Source organism: Apostichopus japonicus, chromosome 22, assembly GCF_037975245.1.
Source record: "Apostichopus japonicus isolate 1M-3 chromosome 22, ASM3797524v1, whole genome shotgun sequence".
NCBI lineage: Eukaryota > Metazoa > Echinodermata > Holothuroidea > Aspidochirotida > Stichopodidae > Apostichopus > Apostichopus japonicus.
The window spans coordinates 4517971-4539297 of NC_092582.1; the positions used below are offsets into that span (position 1 = coordinate 4517971).

Here is a 21327-nt window from a genome sequence, read left to right on the forward strand (position 1 = left end):
AAAACAGTGTTGTTCATTGTTGCCAATGTTCACTCCCACTAGTACATTGTTGTGTATAAATACCATGGTTACAAAGCTGTTCCTGTCATTTGGCTACAGGAAGCCTTTCACAGTAGCTGTGCTTGGCAACAGTTACCCAAGATGGAGCCTAACCACAAAAACCAAATAACTTGATCAACTCTCAAACCCAGTCTGCTGTTACATTGAGACTGTAACCATGTGTAACCATGTGAACAATGAGACTTGTAACCATGTCATAACTGGATCATAACTGGATAAACGTAACTGTCACTGATGGAATAGAAGAGCTGCTCTCACTTAAACAGTATATAGAAAGTAGTAAATATTAATAAGTAGAAATGTCAAATCAACCATAGATGACAGACAATATCTCTCTTCATTTTATGTCATATTTCCTTGTGTGTAGCAAAAGCATTACAATTCTCAATGTAGTCTGCTACGCATGGCCTAGCGAAGCATTTCTTTAACTCCTGAAAATGGAAGCAATATATAGACTTAAATGTTCTCGTTTGGTACGTCACTACGATATGAAATAGACTGAAAGAAGCGAAGCCTCCTCGTTATCGCAGGTAGGCATAAATTTGAAGGAAAATGCATTTCCATGAATCCCAAAAGAATGTTTTTCCTTCACATTTTATCCCGCACAAGCAAGCAAGAACGTTTCCCATGGATATTTGTGAGCGAACATGTGGACAATGAGGCTCTCCTATCGAGAACAATAGTAACAGAGGGCGCTCTCACCTATCTAACCTATATACTGTAGTTCCTTGCAGCAGCTTGGACGAGCTGTTGCCATGTGTTTTAGTAGCACGGCGATTACCAAACATTGGTCACTAGCAGTATATGAAGCACTTCTCTCTAACACGACCACGAAACTCTTTAATGGTGAAACACGATACGTAATTGTCCGCTTAGAAATGTGTCTCACATTTTAGGCTCTCCACTGATCTCTTCGTTGTCCAGGCTGCCAAAGACTTCACTTGGAATCTGTTTCTTCTGCACTTGTATTTCTGTAAAAACAGCAAAGAACAGTTCCATTTAATATTACTGTATGGTCTCTGAGACTCAAATTTAGAAATTATATCGTGGATGTTTGGGTATGGAAGAGTGCATCAAGATCACGTTGGGTTAGGTGAAACTACTGACCCCTAAATGTTAAGATAAGTTTTGGGTCTATATTATTCTGCTATTTAAGGTTGATTCCTGATTGTCATCAAATCTCTCCCCCTTCCCCCCCCCCCCCCCGCCACAGAGTACTTCTTACCCCAAAGGTTAGGAATTCATTTATCATTAAATTATCCCTGTATATATGATTAGGCACGAACACACCTGATCATATCAAACTTCCTCATAAATCGACAGGGCATAACATGGCCTCCAAATATGGTAAATAGTTAAGAACTGATTGCTATCATATTCACTTTCATCAAATGTTAAAGTCAAATATTTGACCATGGTTAACCTGGCGACAAAACTAGAACATCGGCATGGCTGGCTTTTCAACCTGGGGGAGGAGGGGGGGTGGGCAAAGACCACTGAAATAACAATGAGATCTGACCATTTAAAATCTGTTTTGTAAAAATGCTTCATCTATTTATCTTTCGATAAACCTTCTGACAAACTAGAACACCGGCAAGGTTGGCTTTTCAACTTGGGGGGAGGGGGGGGGGGAAGAAAGACTGCTGAAATAACACTGAGATTTTTAAAGCTTGTTTTGTACAATGTTTTTCTTAGTATTTCTTAATTAATTAATCTTAATTAATTAATTAATATTTGGATGGATTCACTCACCGTCTACGTCATCTTCGCTTTCATCCTCGTCCTCCTCATCGATGTTTATCTCCTCCGGGTTGGCCGTCCGGGCCGCAATTTCCAGTTCCTCCTTAGATGAATCTCCTCTACAATAATTTAAAAAAAAAAAAATGAGAAAACTCATGATTAATGGAAAAAAATGAAAACTTGACATTTAAGCTGCACTTTAAATGTGACTTATGGTTTTTTTTATTTATTTTTACCTCAAAATCTGAGATTTAAGTCGGAGACTAAAATGATGGACCCTGGTCCTAAATATTCATAGGATATAGTACTACTATGTACCTGAGTTCAAAGGAGTCGAATATGATAAGAATTTTCTTTTTTGGTATTAAGTTCTGTTTTAAACTGAGTTCAAAGGAACTTGGTATGGTATTACGTTTACTTAGAAGGAAAGAATGTATTCCTACAAAGCAAAAATTTTTTATTTTTTATTACTGTGTTGGATTGAGAATTGCTCTCCTTCCATCCCCTACTGACATCAAACAGTAACCTCTGGTTTTGTACTTCCCATCCAGGATGCTTCCTATGCCTACAATCCCTATGCATGAAACAACATACTTTCCCCACGTAGTCCCTGTATAACATGAAAAGATTGTGGGCAATATAAACATCGATTAATTTTTTATTCTCTGTCTCTGAAATCCATTTTACCTGACAAAGAGAATGTCCTTCTTCAGCTTCGGTTTATCTTCTTCTGCCTCGGCAGCCATTAACTGAGCTCTCTGCTCTAAGAGTTTCATATCATCCAGGCCACCACTACCTAGATCAGAAACTGAAGGGGAACAAAAAAAATAAGAAAAATGAATAATAAAATCTCAGCAACTGCTTTCGTAAAAGAAGTTTCTTTGTCAGGAATCATATGAAAAGACCGTTACCAAATGCTTCCCATAAGAGTACATTTATGTACATATAGAGGATTTGTTTGCTTCCAATGAATTTTAAAGGCATTGAAGACTCGCACCAAACCGCATGAAGCTATCTGAAAATGTTAACTTTCCCATTGCTTGCAAGGGGCGTTTTTTTTGTGTCCCTACAAAATGCAGACAGTAATGAAACGTGATACCTTGTTATCTTTATCTAGACCTGAGATGTCCATCGCTGCTATGTACACTTTGTTGTGGTATTGACCTTAGCTGCGTGTATTGACTGTGCACTAGTGTCTAATTACCGACGGTAGCAAGCTGTTTGTGTATTTTCTGGGATCGATGGTGGTGTCTAACACTTCTGTTACACCTCATTCGAAGCTAGGTCAGATAACCGGCATGAGACGTTTTTTTGTGCACAAGTCTTCAATGCCTTTAATCTAATTTCACCATTTTCCTTCTCCAGTGTGCCAAAGATATGTCTCCTTTGTTCCTTGAATTTCAGTCCTGTCAAACTGAAGGTTACTTCACAAACCAAAAAGTGTGGAAATATGTGAATTAAGTTTTTCATCCTGTCAGTACCCATATTATCCACAACTTTAAAGTTCGGGAAAAGTTGCTTGTAAAATGGCTGTGATACACAACAATGACCTATTTGAGATATTTATATATTAAACAAAAATTGCACTCTCTCTCTCTGGGAGTGTAAAGTTTCTTTCAAAGATTTCCTCATGGCAAAGCTAAGCATTTTACCTGTTGCTGTAAGATTCTTGGAGGCAGCCAGCATCTGGGCGGACATGAAATTAACCTGATCAAGATAAAGAACAATTGAAAAAAATTGAAAAGAAAAAAATATATGAAAATCCTAGCATGTGTATCTACAAGATAAGTAAACTTAAACAATTTGATGCATCTGTAAAAATTGAAACCAACGACTAACTCTACATAAAAAGTTCACACATTTTAGAAAAGTATGGTGGGCAAATCAGGAACAGAAAATGGACCGAAATGTATAAATAAATTTTGATAGCAGAAATTATTTATTGGCTAGCACAGAATTCAAACTAAGAAGAAATTAAAGTCCTGGTTGTCTACAAAGTAATTCCAAACCTGAAATAACAACCTGAAATCTAAACACAAATAAAATCCTAGTATTTGTCAGTAGACAGAAATAAAATTTAAAGACACTTCAGGTTGGTGTTAAGAGGTTAGGAGGAAAGAATTAACCTTTGACCTCAACTTACCTGAGTGTTGTAAGTAGCCTGTACACTTCTCTTGATTCTCAGCATTTCTCTCACTGTGTCCTCGTTTCCATGCTGCACTTCAAACTCTTTCCATTTTTGCCAAAAGGTTGCTGTGGTCTGCATGTTGCAAGAAAAAAGAAGAATATTAAATATCTAACATATTTACCATCAGGCCTTTTATAATTTTAACTCTTACCACAAAGTGAAAATATTGCAGTTAAGTAAGTAAACACTACTGTTGTACTCTGACCGATAGTTTGTGAAGATGTCAAAGACAGCGTACTTCTGGCCAGTGGAGTGGCTTCACCCGGCCCGCCAAGGGCCTGGTAGACAATATTTTCATCTGGTCCACGGTGCAATGCATGAGAAATAATTATGACCCTGAGGTTCTCAATCTGGCCTGCGATGTGATTTTCATTCTGCAACTAAAATTTACCAAACCCCATTCACTCTTAGTTAGTTTTCAACCTTAGCCATGCAGTGACTGCAGTGACAGCCTATTTTATATAAAAAACTGTTCCTTCATTTAAGAATCCCTTTTTAACAAACTGACGGTACCATTTGAAAGTCAGATATTATATCCAATATTCCTTCACTCTAACATTAATTGGTCAGTATTATAAACAAACACTTAAACCACTCCCTCCCCACCCCCCCACCCCCCACCCCCCACCCCTGAGTGGATTGAAGTTTAACTTTTCGGCATTTTACACCTACCCTTGGGTCACATATCTGAGAACAGTGAGCATATACTGCCCTCGCTCTGTCGATCTCTCCCAGCTTCCTCTCCAGATCTGCGAATCTCAGACTCATATCTCGTGACTTTTCCTCCGTCAGCACCTCGATGGCTTTCTCGTAGATCGGCCTGGTGTGAGTGACTCCGTAGACCTCTGCAACTCTCTTGATATAGATATTATACACCTACACACATAAACACAGAAAGAAGAAGAAGCAAGAACGATATCGGACAGTGATTGATAAAGACAACCATAAGTTTTCTCAAAGGCACCGTAGAACGATAGGGGACAGTGATTGATAATGACAACTATGAGCTTCTCAAGGCACCATAGAAAGATAACAGACAGTGATTGATAACGACAACGATAAGTTTCTCAAAGGCACCTTAGAACGATACGAGACAGTGATTGATTAACAACAACGATAAGCTTCTCAAAGACACCGTAGAACGATACCGGACAGTGATTGATAATGAAAACAATAAGGTTTTCAAAGGCACCGTAGAATGACACGGGACAGTGATTGATAACAACAACCATAAGCTTTTCAAGGCACCGTAGAACTATACGGGACAGTGATTGATAACAACAACGATAAGTTTCTCAAAGGCACCATAGAACGATACGGGACAGTGATTGATAACAACAACCATAAGCTTTTCAAGGCACCGTAGAACTATACGGGACAGTGATTGATAACAACAACGATAAGTTTCTCAAAGGCACCATAGAACGATACGGGACAGTGATTGATTAAAAAAAACGATAAGCTTCTCAAAGGCACCGTTCTTACCGAGTCATGAAATAGTTTCACACAATTGAATACCCTGGACATGAATCTGCCTGGAAAAGCAGTTATTTTACTGATCTAAGCAGCCACATGTGCATCTGTAAATAGCTGGAAAAAGGTTTATGAATCTCGAATGGCTATCCAACATACAGTTCTAGCTCGGTCTGGAAATATTTTACAATTTGGAAAACCATTTCACATGGGAAAACCATAGACTTCTCCTACATGAAAAACAGACTTTACTTTTATAGCCAAACAGGGGCTCAAATCCATGATATCCCAGAAGTTAGGTTTCATTGTCTCTAATTCCATCTAATTAATGCTGCTCCTTAATTAGAGAGTTATTAAACTTCTAATTACAATACAGGTAATTTTGCATCCCACAAATTTACAAAATGTCTTATTATTTTCATTTGCAAAACGTTGAAGTCTAGACCTCGTTTCATCGTTTCAGGTGTGACTTTGATGAACTCTAGTAGCAGATTACATTTCTCTGTAGGAAATCTTTCCTTCAATGTTATTACACCTTATCAACATACTGTGACTATATTACTTCCAAACACACCTTTAAGCATGTGCTATATGTTGGGTTAAAGGTCATAACAACTGAAACCTTGCCTACAGCATGAAATAGCAAAACTGCCAACTTTGCTGGGATGTCCTGGAGGGGTCAAATGAGGGTATGATGTTTATTTTGCAAAAATACGGAAATATAACTAGTAATGACTAGTAACCAGTTTTCTTGTGAGAAACAATGTAGTACTGTTTTTATTAAACTCACACTATCATGTAGTACGTTGTTGACTATTGATACCGGACTAATCATATGTTAATTTATGATTCAAGGTTGTAATTCAAATAACAAATCAAGCATCATTCTTAAATATTCTTGAAACTTTGAGTCACTCAGGATTGATTTGAATGAAAAGTAACAAACCTCATACTGTTCTGCTGGTAATACTGCTTTGGTGGCACGGTCATAAACCGTCATTGCATGCCTCGCAAGACCATGGTCTTCCTCTAATTTAGCATACAACAGGTACAAAGCTACAGAGGAAAAGAGTATCAATGACATGATATATACAGTGAATCTAGTTGAATCTTGGAGGTTATCCTACAAAATATATACTGTCATGATAAGGTGACATTTGATGCATGGGGAATGATCCCTGTATCACACCCAGGAGGACATAGCAGAGAGGCTGGGGCAGTTGTTCCAACCCCCCTTCCTTTCCCCAGTCACCCCCACCCCATATCAAATCCACAGTGAAGAATGAAACAGTAAAAATCGGGACTGAAAATATTGAAACAGAGAAATATTTTTAACACTTTCATCGTGCTGCATTATGAACAGAAAATATGAAAGAAGCAGGTTTTACTTTACCTTTAGCAAATTTAGCTGGACAGTTTTCCAAGCACTGTTCAAACAAGTCTCTTGCCCTCTCTAACTTCTTTCCACCCTGGAGAGCAAATTATAAACAAAAAGATCACATTTTGGAGATCTTTTCGTTATGTTTTTAATAATCCTAATGCTTCAGCATCTAAGATGACACTTCTAAACTATTAGCATGTAGGGATGATATGATATGAGGAAAGACATATTGCACAAAGAAAAGTTGCTAACCCCCCAAAAAAGACAGGCTTTTATTGCTGTGACATCCAGCATATCTATACATTTTGTTGCAACACTATAAATACCTTTCTCTGCTAGAATTAATTCAAACATTTGAAATGGTGTTGATCAAAGTGTAAATTTTGAAACAAAAGGACCATTCTCACAGATTTGAAGTTAACTATGAACTTACAAAGTAACAATGAATGAAACATTTCATGGATAAATATTTAAATATTTATCTACTTTGACTGAATGACAACAATGTGTTTATCCAAAACAACATATAACATCCCTCCATCCCAATTGCCTGCCTCCCCCCGCCCCACTAAAAGACAAAGAAATTGAGGTAACATTAAAACATTACTGTTCATGATATTTCGCCTTACTACCTCTAGACTTACATAATCCCCCCACCCCCTCCCTTCCCCTCTTCCCCAACTTTGCCAAACATTTTAATGCTCACTGTATTCGTTTGTTTTACTCACATATCGTTTTATGAACTTCGTCAAGTACATATTCCAGATGTCAAACACGTTAGGCCACTTGAACAGACCGATTCCCTTCTCATACGCTTTGAAAGCTTCCTCAAAATAATGATTTTCTTCCAGAAACATCCCAAAATTGATGATGATTTGGGGGGTGGCAATTCTAAGATCGATGATGCGGTCATAAACTGCCTTGGTGCTCTGTGAGAGATATTTTAAAGCGTGTTATTATAGAATGAAGACTTAATTAAAGTGGTATATAGAAGTGATAATTAAAAGACTAAATAAAACTCCAAGAACAATGTGAGATAAGGGCACTGTTAGGGTAAAAGAAGTTTTGGAATACTGGCATACACCAATTTCATCATACTGGTGTATACCGGGATACCAGACTTAATCAATATTAATAATGCCATACCAGTATCATTCTGTTCATAACATAGATTGGATATACCAAAAGTACCATAAATTCAATACGTCTGTATGTCAATCACCTAAACACTTTGAAATTTGAAATATGGCCTCTAGGTCCAACAAAGGTTTGCCACCAGTACTACTCCTACTCCTCCTCCTCCTCCTCCTCTTGCTTCCCCGGCCTACCCCTCTTCCATCCTGTTCCCTTTCTTAATGTATAATGGATGCTTCAGTCTCCATTTCAGATTATAATGGAGATCCCAGGTACCTTGAATGTTCCAAAGCTTTCCTCCAGGTCTGCGTACATGGACCAAACCTTCAAGCATTTGTAGAGACGATTCTGGACAGGTTCGCTCTAAAAGTCAGAGATGACAGAAAGTAAACATGGATGAAATGTACTTACACTGTCAGTCGTTAAAGCAAAAACTACTTTGGAGGCATTTTGAGACTTTTATTATGCGATCGAATTATCCATTTGCTCAACATTTCGACAGTGCAGTGATCCTCGGAAGATCGGTCTTGGGCACAATGTTATATAAGGACTAACACCAATGCAGACAGGTGTTATCTAATGCCGTGCAGTTTAACACAATTCATAACTTTAGCATATTTGGAAAATGACCAATTTTTAACTTTCTTGCAATGCTAACATGACTAGCCAGACTTTCGTGCAAGTTTACTTGGGTACTAAGGCTCTACATTACCACAGAGGTGTGGTTCCTTGACTTCAGTCATGAGTTCAGGTTCCAATTTAAATTACCGCTTGTCACTCAACTAATCAGATGTCTGTTTATATGGTCAAAGGTCAAGGTTTCTTTTTCGCCGTAGTTTATTGTGCATATGTTATTATGTATAATGTAAACTTGAATACTTTGTAAACACCTTAGTAAAATTGAACAACTGAATAATAAATCAATCAAAATTTAAGACAGAACCCTACCTTATCATGGTAGGCTGCCTTTCTGCTAGGTACCGCTGTGGCTCTTCTCAACAGAGCTAATGCCTTGTCAAAGTTTCTACAAAGATAGAAATAGTAAAATAATGTGAAACATCAACTCAGTTATGGTCAGAGCAGACAATCAAAATGCAATAATAAATGATAACATAAAGTAACCATGTTAGGTGAGCATAAATGGAGAGAAGTGCTGGCAGTCCAGAAAAAGACTTAAAGAGGCCATGACACGAAAAATCCAACTAATCAAGGGTAACTTCCTCTGAATCTATGAGAAAATCTATGTTCAAAACTATCCTCATCACCTTGAAAACCTCAAGGACTAATTAGAAATTAACGTTTTAATATTCGCATCCGAAAATAGATATCTGAAAATGCGATTTCAAAACAAGACAATGATGACGTCATGTTAGGAACACAAGTGCCAAGCCCAGGCACGTACCGGATGCGCGACGATCTTACCGTCACACATACACGCACATTTACACTGAGAGAACAACCACTGTATTACGCTATATTGCTAGAAATTTCAAGTTTGTTTTACAACATGTTGTAAAATATCCGAGAGAAATGCCGGTCCGTTGTGTTGTTGGGGGCTGCACAAATGTCATAACCAATGCAATTAGCCTTCATCGGTGGCCGAAGGACGAAAAAAAAAAAAACACGGCGATTATGACCAAGTTAGTGCACAACACCAGCGCCGATTCACTGGGCCTAGCCAGTATACAGCTCCGTATGTAGCGAACACTTCACGGAAGCTTAGCATACTACGATCCCTCCTTTTTTATGATATAAAACAAATGGGCTTTAACGGGTCGACATAAACGAGTCGTTCTTCTGTCAAGTATTCCACATTAAAAACTCCGAAGACCAGATTGGAGAACAGGAAACCTCCAATGGGCAAGTGGCGATCCTTGTACATGTATGAATACATAGCCAACACACTGTACATATGGGTTGTAAGTCACCGTAACACAACACGGTTTAGGGGGTTCCGCGAATTCCAACAACACATGCATAACATGGACTGGATTTTGTTTTAAATTCTTCGTTAATAAATTCTTACCACGTTGTATGTTCCTTGCAATAGTTCCGAACGATTTTGTTCTTCGATATTTTGTGGAGCTTCAATTTCGGATCGTTTAACATGCTCGAACTGATACGGTTCTAACACATCAGGTCCACCCTCAACGTTCGGTTCAATATTGGCCTGATCATCGCCTTCACTCTCTGCTTCGAATATGAGAAAGGGCAGTCTAATTATAGCCCAATTTCACTGCCTGGTGAAGAACCACTATCACTTTGAACTTCGGTTGCCGCATTTGGTTCTAAATCTGACATTCCACGGGAAATTTCGATCTGATTTCGCGCCGACTTGTTATCGATTGTTTTGTGTATTTATGTACACTTGTCGTACTGTAAGTATGATATGTGTTCGGAGTAATCAGCGAGAGCCGAATCGTGTTCATAACATGACGTCACATGACGTCATGAGATTAGGAAAATTTTCAGCCGAACGAACTTTTCAAGCCCGAAGAGGGTAAATTAAATCTCAATTTTCGAAGGGAAAATCAAATTTTTAACTGGCAGAATGGTTGATATATGTTCTAGAGAGCATGCTTAGATGGATCCCAAAAAGACAGGACGTTGAAATTTCGTGTCATGGCCACTTTAAATTGGATCATATGGAAGAACAAGGTCAATGTAATAACTGAAAGGTAGGTGACCAACATTTGTAGTCCTTTTTTAATAAGAAATAACAGGCAACGTGAATTTTTTTCAAAAGGTGGTGGTGGGGTGCAGTATGGTCTTGTGTGGTGTGATGTGGAAGGGAGTGTCTAGTACGGCTGGTGGTGGGGAGCAGTATGGTCTAGTGTGGTGTGGTGTGGTGGGGAGTGTCCAGTAAGGCTGGTGGTGGGGTGCAGTATGGTCTAGTGTGGTGTGGTGGAAATTGGTGGGGAGTGTTCAGTGAGGCTGGTGGTGGGATGCAGCATGGTCTAATTTGGTGTGGTGTGGTGGGGAGTGTCCAGTAAGGCTGGTGGTGGGGTGCAGTATGGTCTAGGTGGTGTGGTGTGGTGGGGAGTGTTCAGTAAGGCTGGTGGTGGGGTTCAGTATGGTCTAGGTGGTGTGGTGTGGTGGGGAGTGTTCAGTAAGGCTGGTGGTGGGGTGCAGTATGGTCTAATGTGGTGTGGTGGGGAGTGTCCAGTAAAGCTGTTAATTGAGTTTATAGAGATATCCTTCAGTCATCCATATGGCTATCTTCAAGTCATTCCGGATTGATAACCCACACCCCCCCCCCCACCCCACACACCCCTCAGTTATCTCTGGTTAACTTAAAGATGGTGGATCATCAGTTGGGACTTCCCTCTGATGTTACTGCTGGATTCACATTCAGTACCAATCAATGAAAGCACAATGACATAGCAGATCCAATAATGAACAAGGAAGCTGTACTGCTGCTACTTCCTCAGTGTTACTTTTCATACAAGTTGACAAGATTGAACTTGATTCAATAATTCAAACAAAAAAACATGCCCGGCTAAACTGAAAAAAAAATAAAATAAAATAAAAACCATGACAGTATTTAAAGAAGAACAAATCTTTACTCATATCTGAGTTCCATCTCTGCCCATTCACACCAGACGCCGGCCAGATCCTCCACCTTGATGTAAGCCACTTTTGTGCCCTTATCGAAGATAACTCCAGCCTATGGAGAAAAAAAAACGGTCGCCATAACAACCATACCGTGGTTCAATACATTTCCACAAGCTTTTAGTAGCTTCCTGGTGTAATTCCCTCAACCATTTATCATTTTTTAAGTCCATTGTATGAACACATCACTGTAAATTCTTTGAACCTTGTTAGTTGAAATAAAGTTGAATAATTTGCCATAGTATTAACCTATAAATTTAAATTCCTCTACGTTAATGTTCAATGTAGTTTATTATGCTCAAGTATTTTGAAACATTAAAACCAGTCTTTCATGCATGATCTCCAGTAGTCTTACTTCTAAACAACAGGAATTAGCATAATTACTTGAATGTAATTACAGCTTGAACTTCAAAACTTTTAAGCAAATTTAGAAAGTAAAAGTATATCCACATACTACTTGTGGTTGTTATGTGGTTGTTATATATCACAATATTAGTAAAATTGTATTCATTTATCTATGAGACAAGGTTTTGTTACATTTCCCAAGGTACTAAACATACATTGTGACACTGAAAATGCAACACAAAACTAACAATATATTTTTTCATAAGCTCATGTAATAATTAGGTTGCACAAAAAAATAAAGAAACTTGGTTCAAGTGCCCTCTTGACAATTTATAGAAAACTTGTACTTGATGACCATAGGTAAGTAAACATTAATAAGAACATAAGTTAAACACTTACCTCTGAAAACTGCTTATGCTTTTCATAAAATTTAGCAAACTCTACCCAGAGCATATAGAGTTTTCCTGTTGCTAGGGAAGGATCAACAGTTTGAACTGCCTCAGTGAAGGTGTCTACAATCTAAGCATGAGAAAAAAAGGAAAAAAGAGAGATAACATGAAGGTATTTGCCCACGGAAGCAAACTCTTATGGTTAGGCCTCTCAGTACCATTACATTTACCAGGTAGTTATCATAAATGTAGATCACAAGATGTTTTGGGTAACAAAACGTATTAATCTCCATCTATTGCTACACACATAAATACACGATGGTATGCAAAAATGATCAAATTGCTACACAAATGCAAAATAAATGGCAGACTTTTCGACAAAAGAAATTTAATTTGTCAATCATTCTATAATAGACACAAATGCATACAATTTAAACTTGCTTTGCAGAAACGTAAAACAGAAATTCTTCCCTGACACTTCCTCATTAACCACACAAGTGGTTGTTTCTTTTTTTACCTTTGTCTTAAGTAATGAATCCGTTGGTGGTTTACTAATTGCTACCCTCTCTTCCCCCTGCACCAGCCCCTCACCCCCCCCCCCCGCCCCTCCTCCTCCATCTTCTCAAGTGGTTACTCTTACTTACCTCTTTCGGTTTCCCTTCGTACAGCTGTACCCTCTTCAGCCACCCTCCACAAGCCCCTCCACCAGTCCTTCCCCACCCCCGCCCCTCCTCCTCCTCCATCTTCTCAAGTGGTTACTCTTACTTACCTCTTTCGGTTTCCCTTCATACAGCTGTACCCTCTTCAGCCACCTTCCACCAGCCCCTCCCCCCTCCACCAACCCCTCCCCCCTCCACCAGTCCTTCCCCACCCCGGCCCCTCCTCCTCCTCCATCTTCTCAAGTGGTTACTCTTACTTACCTCTTTTGGTTTCCCTTCGTACAGCTGTACCCTCTTCAGCCACCCTCCACCAACCCCTCCTCCCCCCGCACCCCTTCTCCTCCATCTTCTCAAGAGGTTACTCTTACTTACCTCTTTCGGTTTCCCTTCGTACAGCTGTACCCTCTTCAGCCACTCGTGAACGTTATGTGGATTCTGTCTCAGCAGCACACTGTTCAGTAATAGAGGGCGCCTGTTCATTAACTCTTCAAATCTCTCCATACGCAATTCTAAATCGGTATCATCTGTGAAAGGAGCAATTGTGAAGTTGGTGAAACTGGTGTTTTTACTTTCATGAGACATCCGAGATACATGATAACCTTGGGTGCATCAGTATTAACAGCCTGCTAATATTTTATTACTATAATAAATTTTAAAAATATATACATAAATAGATGTCGTTTCTTGCAACGAATAGAAAACTTAATTGACCCACTTCTAAGGTGATTTGATGTCACTGCTCCTGCAACTTCATGTGACAGCCCATGCAACCAAGAAGGCAGGATTTTTGGGACTGTTTAAAGAACTAAGACAGTTTGTGACAACCACTAAGCGAGGCATGTGGTAAAGTTTTTCTGCTTGCTAATATGTACACTGCTAAGGCAGATCTGTTGGACTTTTCACACGACTAAGGAAGCTCTTTTGGAATGTGTTCACTACTAAGACACCTGTTTATCAATATTCACACTACTATTAAATGCAGCTCCGTGGGAGTGTTCACATGACTGAGACAGCCCTCTGTGAATGTGCTCACTACTAAGAAATGTGTTTATTAATATTCACACTACTATGCAGCTCCATGGGAGTGAATGACTGAGACAGCCCTCTGTGAATGTGTTCACTACTAAGACACCTGTTTATCAATATTCACACTAGTTTTAAAGGCAGCTCCATGGGAGTGTTATTTAACATTTGATCTCATCAGTAGACCCATGCTTTTGTCCATTTGATGAATAACTGAGGAACATAGAAATGTACAGGAGAATGAACACAATCTATCTTAAGAACAGCTTGTTGATTCAAACCATCGCACTGGTGTGTACTAAAGCTGCAATTTATAATAGCAACAATCAATGCACAAATAACCTGTAAATAGGGAAATTAAAGTTATGTTTCTTAGACAATCTGGAGAGGAGAAAAGAGAACTGAAAGTTTCTCATTTTTCTTCCATACTTAATAAACTAACCTTCATCAGTAACATTTTCTGACTCCATCTTCGTCCCAATCATGCTCTCCTCAAACTGGGCATAGGCGTCAAACACCTAGGGGAGAGAAAACGTCAAATTATCTTCATTAAACTGGTTTACAGGGGAAATACAAATGCAAAATGATATATGTATTCTGTCCTATTGTTATTGACAATTACTTTATGCTCTCTGATCATTTTAATTATGTTAAAGTATGACAAATAAATAACAAATAAGTGCATCCTCATTTATCTTACCTGGGTGAAGTCTCTTACAGTTGTCACTGTCTGGATGGCTTCTTCATAAATATCTCTGGCCTAAAAAAGAATAAACCAAAGCTTCATCAAATGAATAATTGTCATTATTCTGAAAAAAAAACAGTTTTAAATATTCCCTGAAATTAATCTTGGCAGATCAGGAAACAATGCACGACATCTGTTGTCATGAATGATACTGCATTAACACATTTTGCTGGATAAGACCATGGTGAAATTGTGTCATTTTGTAAATTCATGTGAAGTTGTGGAGAAGGCCTTTTCTTTTACTCACACTTTGTCCAACAGAAACTGTTTTGGAGAGCAACTGATCATCCTCCAAACAGCAGATTAACAGTACATACAAACTAAGCATATGTGTATGTGTTGTTTGTATGTAGCATATATGCATATTTTGTGTGTGTGTTGTTTGTATGTATATACAATACCTACCAAACACACAAAATAATATTACATACAAACAACACATACACAATACATACGGAAAGCACACATACCATACATACAAATATTACAAATACAATACATGCATGCAATGCATAGACAATGCATGCAAACAATATATACACAAAGCATACAAAAATCACATATACCATACATAGAAAAATTAAATATGCAACACATAAAAATGATGTTTATACAAAACAACAAAATATATACAATACCTACAAACAATGTATACACAATACATATATTACAAGCAATTCAATTTTATATAATGCTGATAAATCATTTTGCTGCTAGTGCTGCAATTTTTTTGGTTAATGGACAGCCAGGAAAACCTGGCCATTCCAACAATATTATATGTAAATTACTGAAATCATTTTACAACTTTTTCCTTATATTCTTGATATACACTCTTGTAAGTAGCTGTTTGCATTAAATCGCTCTGTGTTCCACTTTTCTCTTAACTAATTGAGCCATGTTCTCTGCCAGGTCTTTGTGGGGTTTCTTTACCCATACAAGAGGCAGGATTAGATGTTACTTACCCTCTTCCTCCACAGTAGGCTAGGCTAGGTACCTATGATATGTAAGTGTGGTAGGCCTGTACCTATATCTTCATGCTCATGCTTGTTTTGAAAAGCAATAACATTTTGACAAAGTCTTTAAACATCTCTTGTGACATCGATACCACAAACCAACAGAATGTTGTCTGTGTTTACGCATACCTCAGTAGAAGAGCAATTAAGCAACAGATATGACCATTGACAAGATATCGCAAAACTAACCTTTTCGAAGTGACCACTCCTGATATAGAAATCTGCTAGAGAGCACCAAAGTTTCCCTCTCTCATCGGTAAATCGTTTGATCCCCCCTCTGATGATGGGATCAACCTTTAATGATGTCACTTTGGTCGGATTCTTACAGATCAGCTCACACAGATCGTACCATAACTGCAGATCAAAATTGTCATGTAAATCTTTTTAACATTTAAAAAATGCTTTTTTGGCAGCAGGAAAGAACTAATTAATTTTAATATATCGGTATTCAAACTTTAACAAAGCAAATATTTACTCTCGATTGCATTTTCCTTTGAAGAGAATGTAAGAGTTGAAGTAGCAACTTTAGATAGACATTTTTATCCTCCCACTCCCCCCCCCCCCCCCCCCGGCCCCTCCCCTGATTGTAACATCGCTGACCTGATGGTTAGATTTCCCTTCCTTGGAGACAAAGTCTTCCTGGTTGACGATATCTGCCATTCTCAGAGCGGCTTCATCCAGCCGATCAATGGACACTAAATATTCTACATACTCTTCAGCATTCTCTGGACACAACTAAAAGAAAATCACAATGATAGAAAGAAAAATAAATATATAAATATATGAATAATTAAATCAATCAATCAACAAAAAACAACATACAAATACAAATACATTAATAGATCCATAGTAAGGTAAGATGCAACATGTTTCCACTAAGGTTCCCACTCCAGAGTGACTGAAATTTACTCACAGCCTGCCTACAACTGAGAAATGTCATATGACAATCATTACAGGAACATAAATTGGGTAGCTATTTAAATCCAGGCTGTGTGTGCTTTTTGCGGACACTGCTTACAATCAAACGAAAAGACAAATTTCTTGCTAACTGTTCTTTTAAGTCTTGTATGTCCCAAGAGGTAGTTATTTAAGAAGAGGCATCCAAGTCAAGCTTTGCATAGTTAAAATCTGGGCAAAACCGTCCAGAAGACTTGTCAACACTAGATGTAGATAAAAACCATTACCTTTAAGTATCTTCTATAAACTCGGACAGCTGTCTCGTGAAGAGGGTGTGATTGGACAAACTTCAGGTACTTCGGCCAGATCCGAGGGTGCTGTGAAATAGGCAGAGCCCGTAATGCTCTGTCAAATGTACGTCTGGTACGAGTCACTCTGCACTGATCGATCAGGAACTGGCAATAGTCCAACCAGATTCTGGGCATCTGAAAAAAATATTAATGTCTCATTATGCTCATTGTTCACCTGTAGTGAGGAGACAGGTAAGTGGGGAAGCATAAAGGAAACTTTCCAAGATTTGCAACTGATTTCTTCACTTTAAGAAAAAAACCCTGACAACTTTCTGTGACACCCTTTCATGGGAATCTTATTCTTATGTTAACACCATTAGTACATTGAGGTATCTAGAAGTCTGTGTACTGATGGCTATTCTGTTCTCTCAATTAAATCTCTCTTTTTTTTGAAATTCTGAGAGTAAAACAGATATTCCGGTCGATGCCAATCCGTCACTGCTATATATGACACACTAGTCAATGAAACTACAGTAGCCTTCTCATTTGTTCTGCCTATTATGGCCATCGACCGGTGAAACTATGACCTTCATTACTCCAGGAGAGACCACAGTCGGTGGTATGTGATGACACTGAAGTACATATTCCTTTGAAGGTGTTTACATTATTCTCTAATTCTTTTGTTTTTATGATTACTACTTGAAATATGATGCCTTGGAGAAAGTTTGCTACTGACTATAAATTTACCAATTATTCACAGAATCTCATAGATACTTGTCTCTTTGTTAATAAACTTCTCACCCTGTGGCTAAATGACTTGAATATTAGAAAAGAAAAAAATCAAAGACTCTTCAGCTCAACTGCCACATTGAGATCAGTCAATACCATAATGTTGCCAGAAGGTTGACAACCCCTTATAGGATGTGGTTAAGCTGATGAGAAGAACTAACAACAATTTTTTCACTCAGGAATATCCCTTTCAGTGTGATTCATTTTGGTTGCCAAACATACCTTGTGCATGAACACTAGTGCTCTCTCAAAGGCATTATTAACATCTTCATAGCCGGGATCTGTAATAACTCGACCTTTGACCTGCTTCCTTCTTAATCTGAGATAGTTGTACCACAGCTTGTAACTGAAAATATATCCATAAATAACAAACTATGAATAAATATAAAAATAGATATAATAGTGAGAAATATTAATAGAGAAAATAAATTTAGAAAAATTGAGGTGGGTACAATTGCAGGTTTGTTCTCTGCTAGCCCGCTAATATATCTGAAGTTACAATACTGTTAGTCAAATAAAATTTATTTCACATAATGACTTAAATGACGAAAAAACTTTTACTTGTATTTATCCTGTGATTAATAGCAATGTTATCATATTTCAAGGGAGAAAAGATTAATGGAATTGTATGCATCAGATGGATATTTACAAGCTATTTTAATGTTCATTTGCTGAAGAAAACGCTATTAACAGGTCTTTGTTGGCTTGACTGCAATCTTCCGTGTATTACTTGCTAGTTTTGTATATCTGGAGAAAATTAGCCACTAAATTCAAAATTAAGGTCAAGATGGGTGCATAGGATAGGTTGGCATGGGGGGGGGGGGGGGAGGAATGAGGAAGGAGAGACTGACCTTCCAGGAAGTTCTTTCAAAGACCTTTCATAGATCAAGTTAAGTGCTACCGCTGGTCCATCATTTTTGTGTTCAATATAACGGAGCCAGCATTTTACAGAATATGGGTTCCGCAATATTTCTTCCTCGTAAGGCAAATCGTCCTCTTCCTGCAGATGGATGAATCAGGAAATAAATTTATCAAATGGCAAACTACTATGCAAAGCTGCAAACATGCAATGCAGTACTGTTTTACACACAACTTAAGCAAGTAATGTATTTTGGATGGTTTTTCAAAAAAATTCATGGACACTTCCAAAATTGAAAGACTTTATTAGCGATTCTCTGAAGAGAAAATCATGTTATATGATATATTTAACCTTCATTCTTGTTAATCCACTTTAACATTCAATGAAAGAGAAAGTTTCAGCAACACTGCAAAAAAACTTTGAAGTATTTTTGTGTCTGTCTTCCCAACCTCTAAATAGCTACATTAATTGAACCATATTAAAACAATAACATATACAAGTTAATATTTGCAGATTTATTAGTGTCTTTAAAGTAAGGCAGCATTTACTAAACATCGCAGGCATGATATAAAGGAACTTAGACAAAGTTTGGGTTTGATTATATCCTTTTGATCAACTTTCCTTACATTAGGGATAAAGGATACACCTTGGCCCACTAATCATAGCAAATGAAAATAACCGTTCGGCCATGCAAGCTTCCATACTGGAAAACTGGACAAAAGGTGCTTTGTTATAATGACAACAAAACACACTGTAATTATGAACTGAAGAATAGGAACTGTACTGTCATGTCGATAACTGAGCAGTATCATATAATGATAAGTAATTGGAGATCTTATCCAGATTATCCAAATAATCTAGAGTGCTCCAGATAATCCAGATAATTCAGATTTTACTGTGCATTCTTCAAATAGTTTCAAATTCAAACAGTGACAATTATCTTCCTTTCTTAAAACATTGCATCAAATACATTAAGTGAAAAGATCTTCATGTTGTGACATCTTCATGCAAAACCTATCAACTTCTTTGTTCTTACTGGCAAAAAGACAGAAAAAACAACAACAAACAAGTGAACTTACAAACAATATCTTCTTTTCTTCCTTTTCAGGCATCTTGATACTTTATCAGATATTTCAATTGGTCAAGTTGCTGGAAACAGAAATTTGAAGAATGGATATAAACTTTGAAGGTATAACCACTTTGATGTTTGTTTATTCATAAGATAACATCCTCACTTCCAGGGTATAAGTTGCTTTCTTGGCAATTAAGAAACCTAACTAAATATTGTTAGACCACCAAATTGTATGATGTTAGGGGCACTTCTCCTTGCTAAGGGGGTTTTAGTTTAAGTCCTTTCCATGTAGCCTAAAGCCTGAATTATTTTAACCCATTTTCAAGCAAGATACCACCAAGTTTAGCTCATGCAGGATTTAAGGTAATCTATGTCTTACAGTAAGGCTTTTAAGTGCTTGTCGCCTCAAGACCTTACAAAATCTCTCATTGACTGTTTCATGGATAAAAATGAAAGATAATGTCAATACTGTTCTCCATTATGTGAGCAATTCTATAACTTAAGACTTATGCGGGGAACAATCTAGGGCTCAAAGTTTGCATAGCATTCTTGAAGGCTCTGAACGTTCCCTTCCAAAATACTATGATACCTGTGTACAAAAACTGAAATACATAGTTGCACTTAAAAATAGTAGTAATAAATTAGTATTGTACATAGACCTAGGCTAAGTTATAGCAATTTGCCCCATTTTGCATAGCATTCTGCGATGCAATACCGGATCAATTATTCCATGATATGGCTAGCTTAGTTTATGCTAAGGGGAAGATTGAAGTTGCCAGCCTACCGCAGATATATTTCCGAATGGCATAAATTATTTTTCGATTTGCTAATAGTAATGTGTCTTTGGCAAACCCAGTGCTAACTTCTATGGCAGGCTTACACAGGCTAACATTAACAAAGCGCCTACAGTATGTGTACCGATTCCGCTACAGGAGACACGCTTGCTTATATATCTATATTAAAAGATCACAAATCTGTACCAGTTAGAGAAGAATTAACACATAGACGACTTTTTTGTTGGATCTGAAATAATTTTTCACGAAATGGAGATGATATGGCCTAAGTACCTTTCAAAACGTACTTTCGTTTGTCGTCTTTGGATCGACTTCTTTCATGTGGATGGCAGCATGCAACTAAATGTTTTACTGAATCGTCCAATGCCTTTGCGCAGTTTGCAGACTATTTGTCAACGAAGTTTGCCAGTCCTCGACCGATTCAATGCAAAGGTTACGCCATTACGACAAGGGTTGTAGTACTTGAAAAGTAATTCTCGAATACTAGTTTTCAAGTACTCGGTACCCACACTCGATGTAAAGTTAATGTACTCTTGTGTTGAGTACTCATATAGGCTACACAAAGGAATCGAGATGAAACAACTATTGTACGTGAGGATTTGCACAGTGCTGTGAATCAGGAGCTCAAATATAGTTTTATTTAGGCGGTTACCATAGGAGTAGGAGGCGGGGGGGGGGGGGGGGCTGCAAAGCAATTTTGTGTGAAAATTCGGGCAATATGCTGAGAAATTTTCGGGCACCTGCTGAAAGAAAAGTAATTTGCTTTGTGTTTTTAAATGGTTAAAATGATATTATTACGATCTAAATTATTGTAACGACTTTCCCAATAATTATAACCAACATGGAAGGGTAATAACACGGCAA

At 37.9% G+C, this 21327-nt stretch overlaps 1 protein-coding gene across 2 annotated transcripts; it reads right to left on the reverse strand.

Moving 5' to 3' along the window:
- Positions 1 to 18: 18 nt before the first annotated feature.
- LOC139963595 (pre-mRNA-splicing factor SYF1-like) lies at positions 19 to 20837 on the reverse strand. 2 transcript variants are annotated; one of them, XM_071964481.1, is made up of 23 exons: positions 20751 to 20837; positions 19677 to 19746; positions 18590 to 18738; positions 17961 to 18084; positions 16947 to 17144; positions 16363 to 16497; positions 15952 to 16116; positions 14705 to 14764; positions 14447 to 14522; positions 13354 to 13505; positions 12333 to 12452; positions 11543 to 11643; positions 8925 to 9000; positions 8253 to 8339; positions 7571 to 7771; positions 6855 to 6930; positions 6408 to 6517; positions 4661 to 4864; positions 3944 to 4060; positions 3453 to 3507; positions 2488 to 2608; positions 1813 to 1919; positions 19 to 1031 (listed from the first exon to the last, which is right to left on the reverse strand). In XM_071964481.1, exons 2-23 carry the CDS (start codon positions 19707 to 19709, stop codon positions 946 to 948), a joined length of 2553 nt encoding a protein of 850 aa, XP_071820582.1. In that variant the 5' UTR covers positions 19710 to 19746; positions 20751 to 20837; the 3' UTR covers positions 19 to 945. The 2 variants fall into 2 exon arrangements, with proteins under 2 accessions (XP_071820582.1, XP_071820583.1); XM_071964482.1 differs by having other exon boundaries at positions 20737 to 20813.
- Positions 20838 to 21327: the final 490 nt, after the last annotated feature.

What these genes read in the sequence shown, in the direction of transcription:
- LOC139963595 (XM_071964481.1), bottom strand. Translation starts at nt 19,709, where the DNA reads ATGCCTGAAAAGGAAGAAAAGAAGATATTGTTT. An exon ending in AGCATAAGCAGTTTTCAGAG is followed by an intron (nt 11,644 to 12,332) that starts GTAAGTGTTTAA and finishes TTTTCTCCATAG; the next exon opens with GCTGGAGTTATCTTCGATAA. An exon ending in CGAAGTTCATAAAACGATAT is followed by an intron (nt 6,931 to 7,570) that starts GTGAGTAAAACA and finishes TTTGCTCTCCAG; the next exon opens with GGTGGAAAGAAGTTAGAGAG.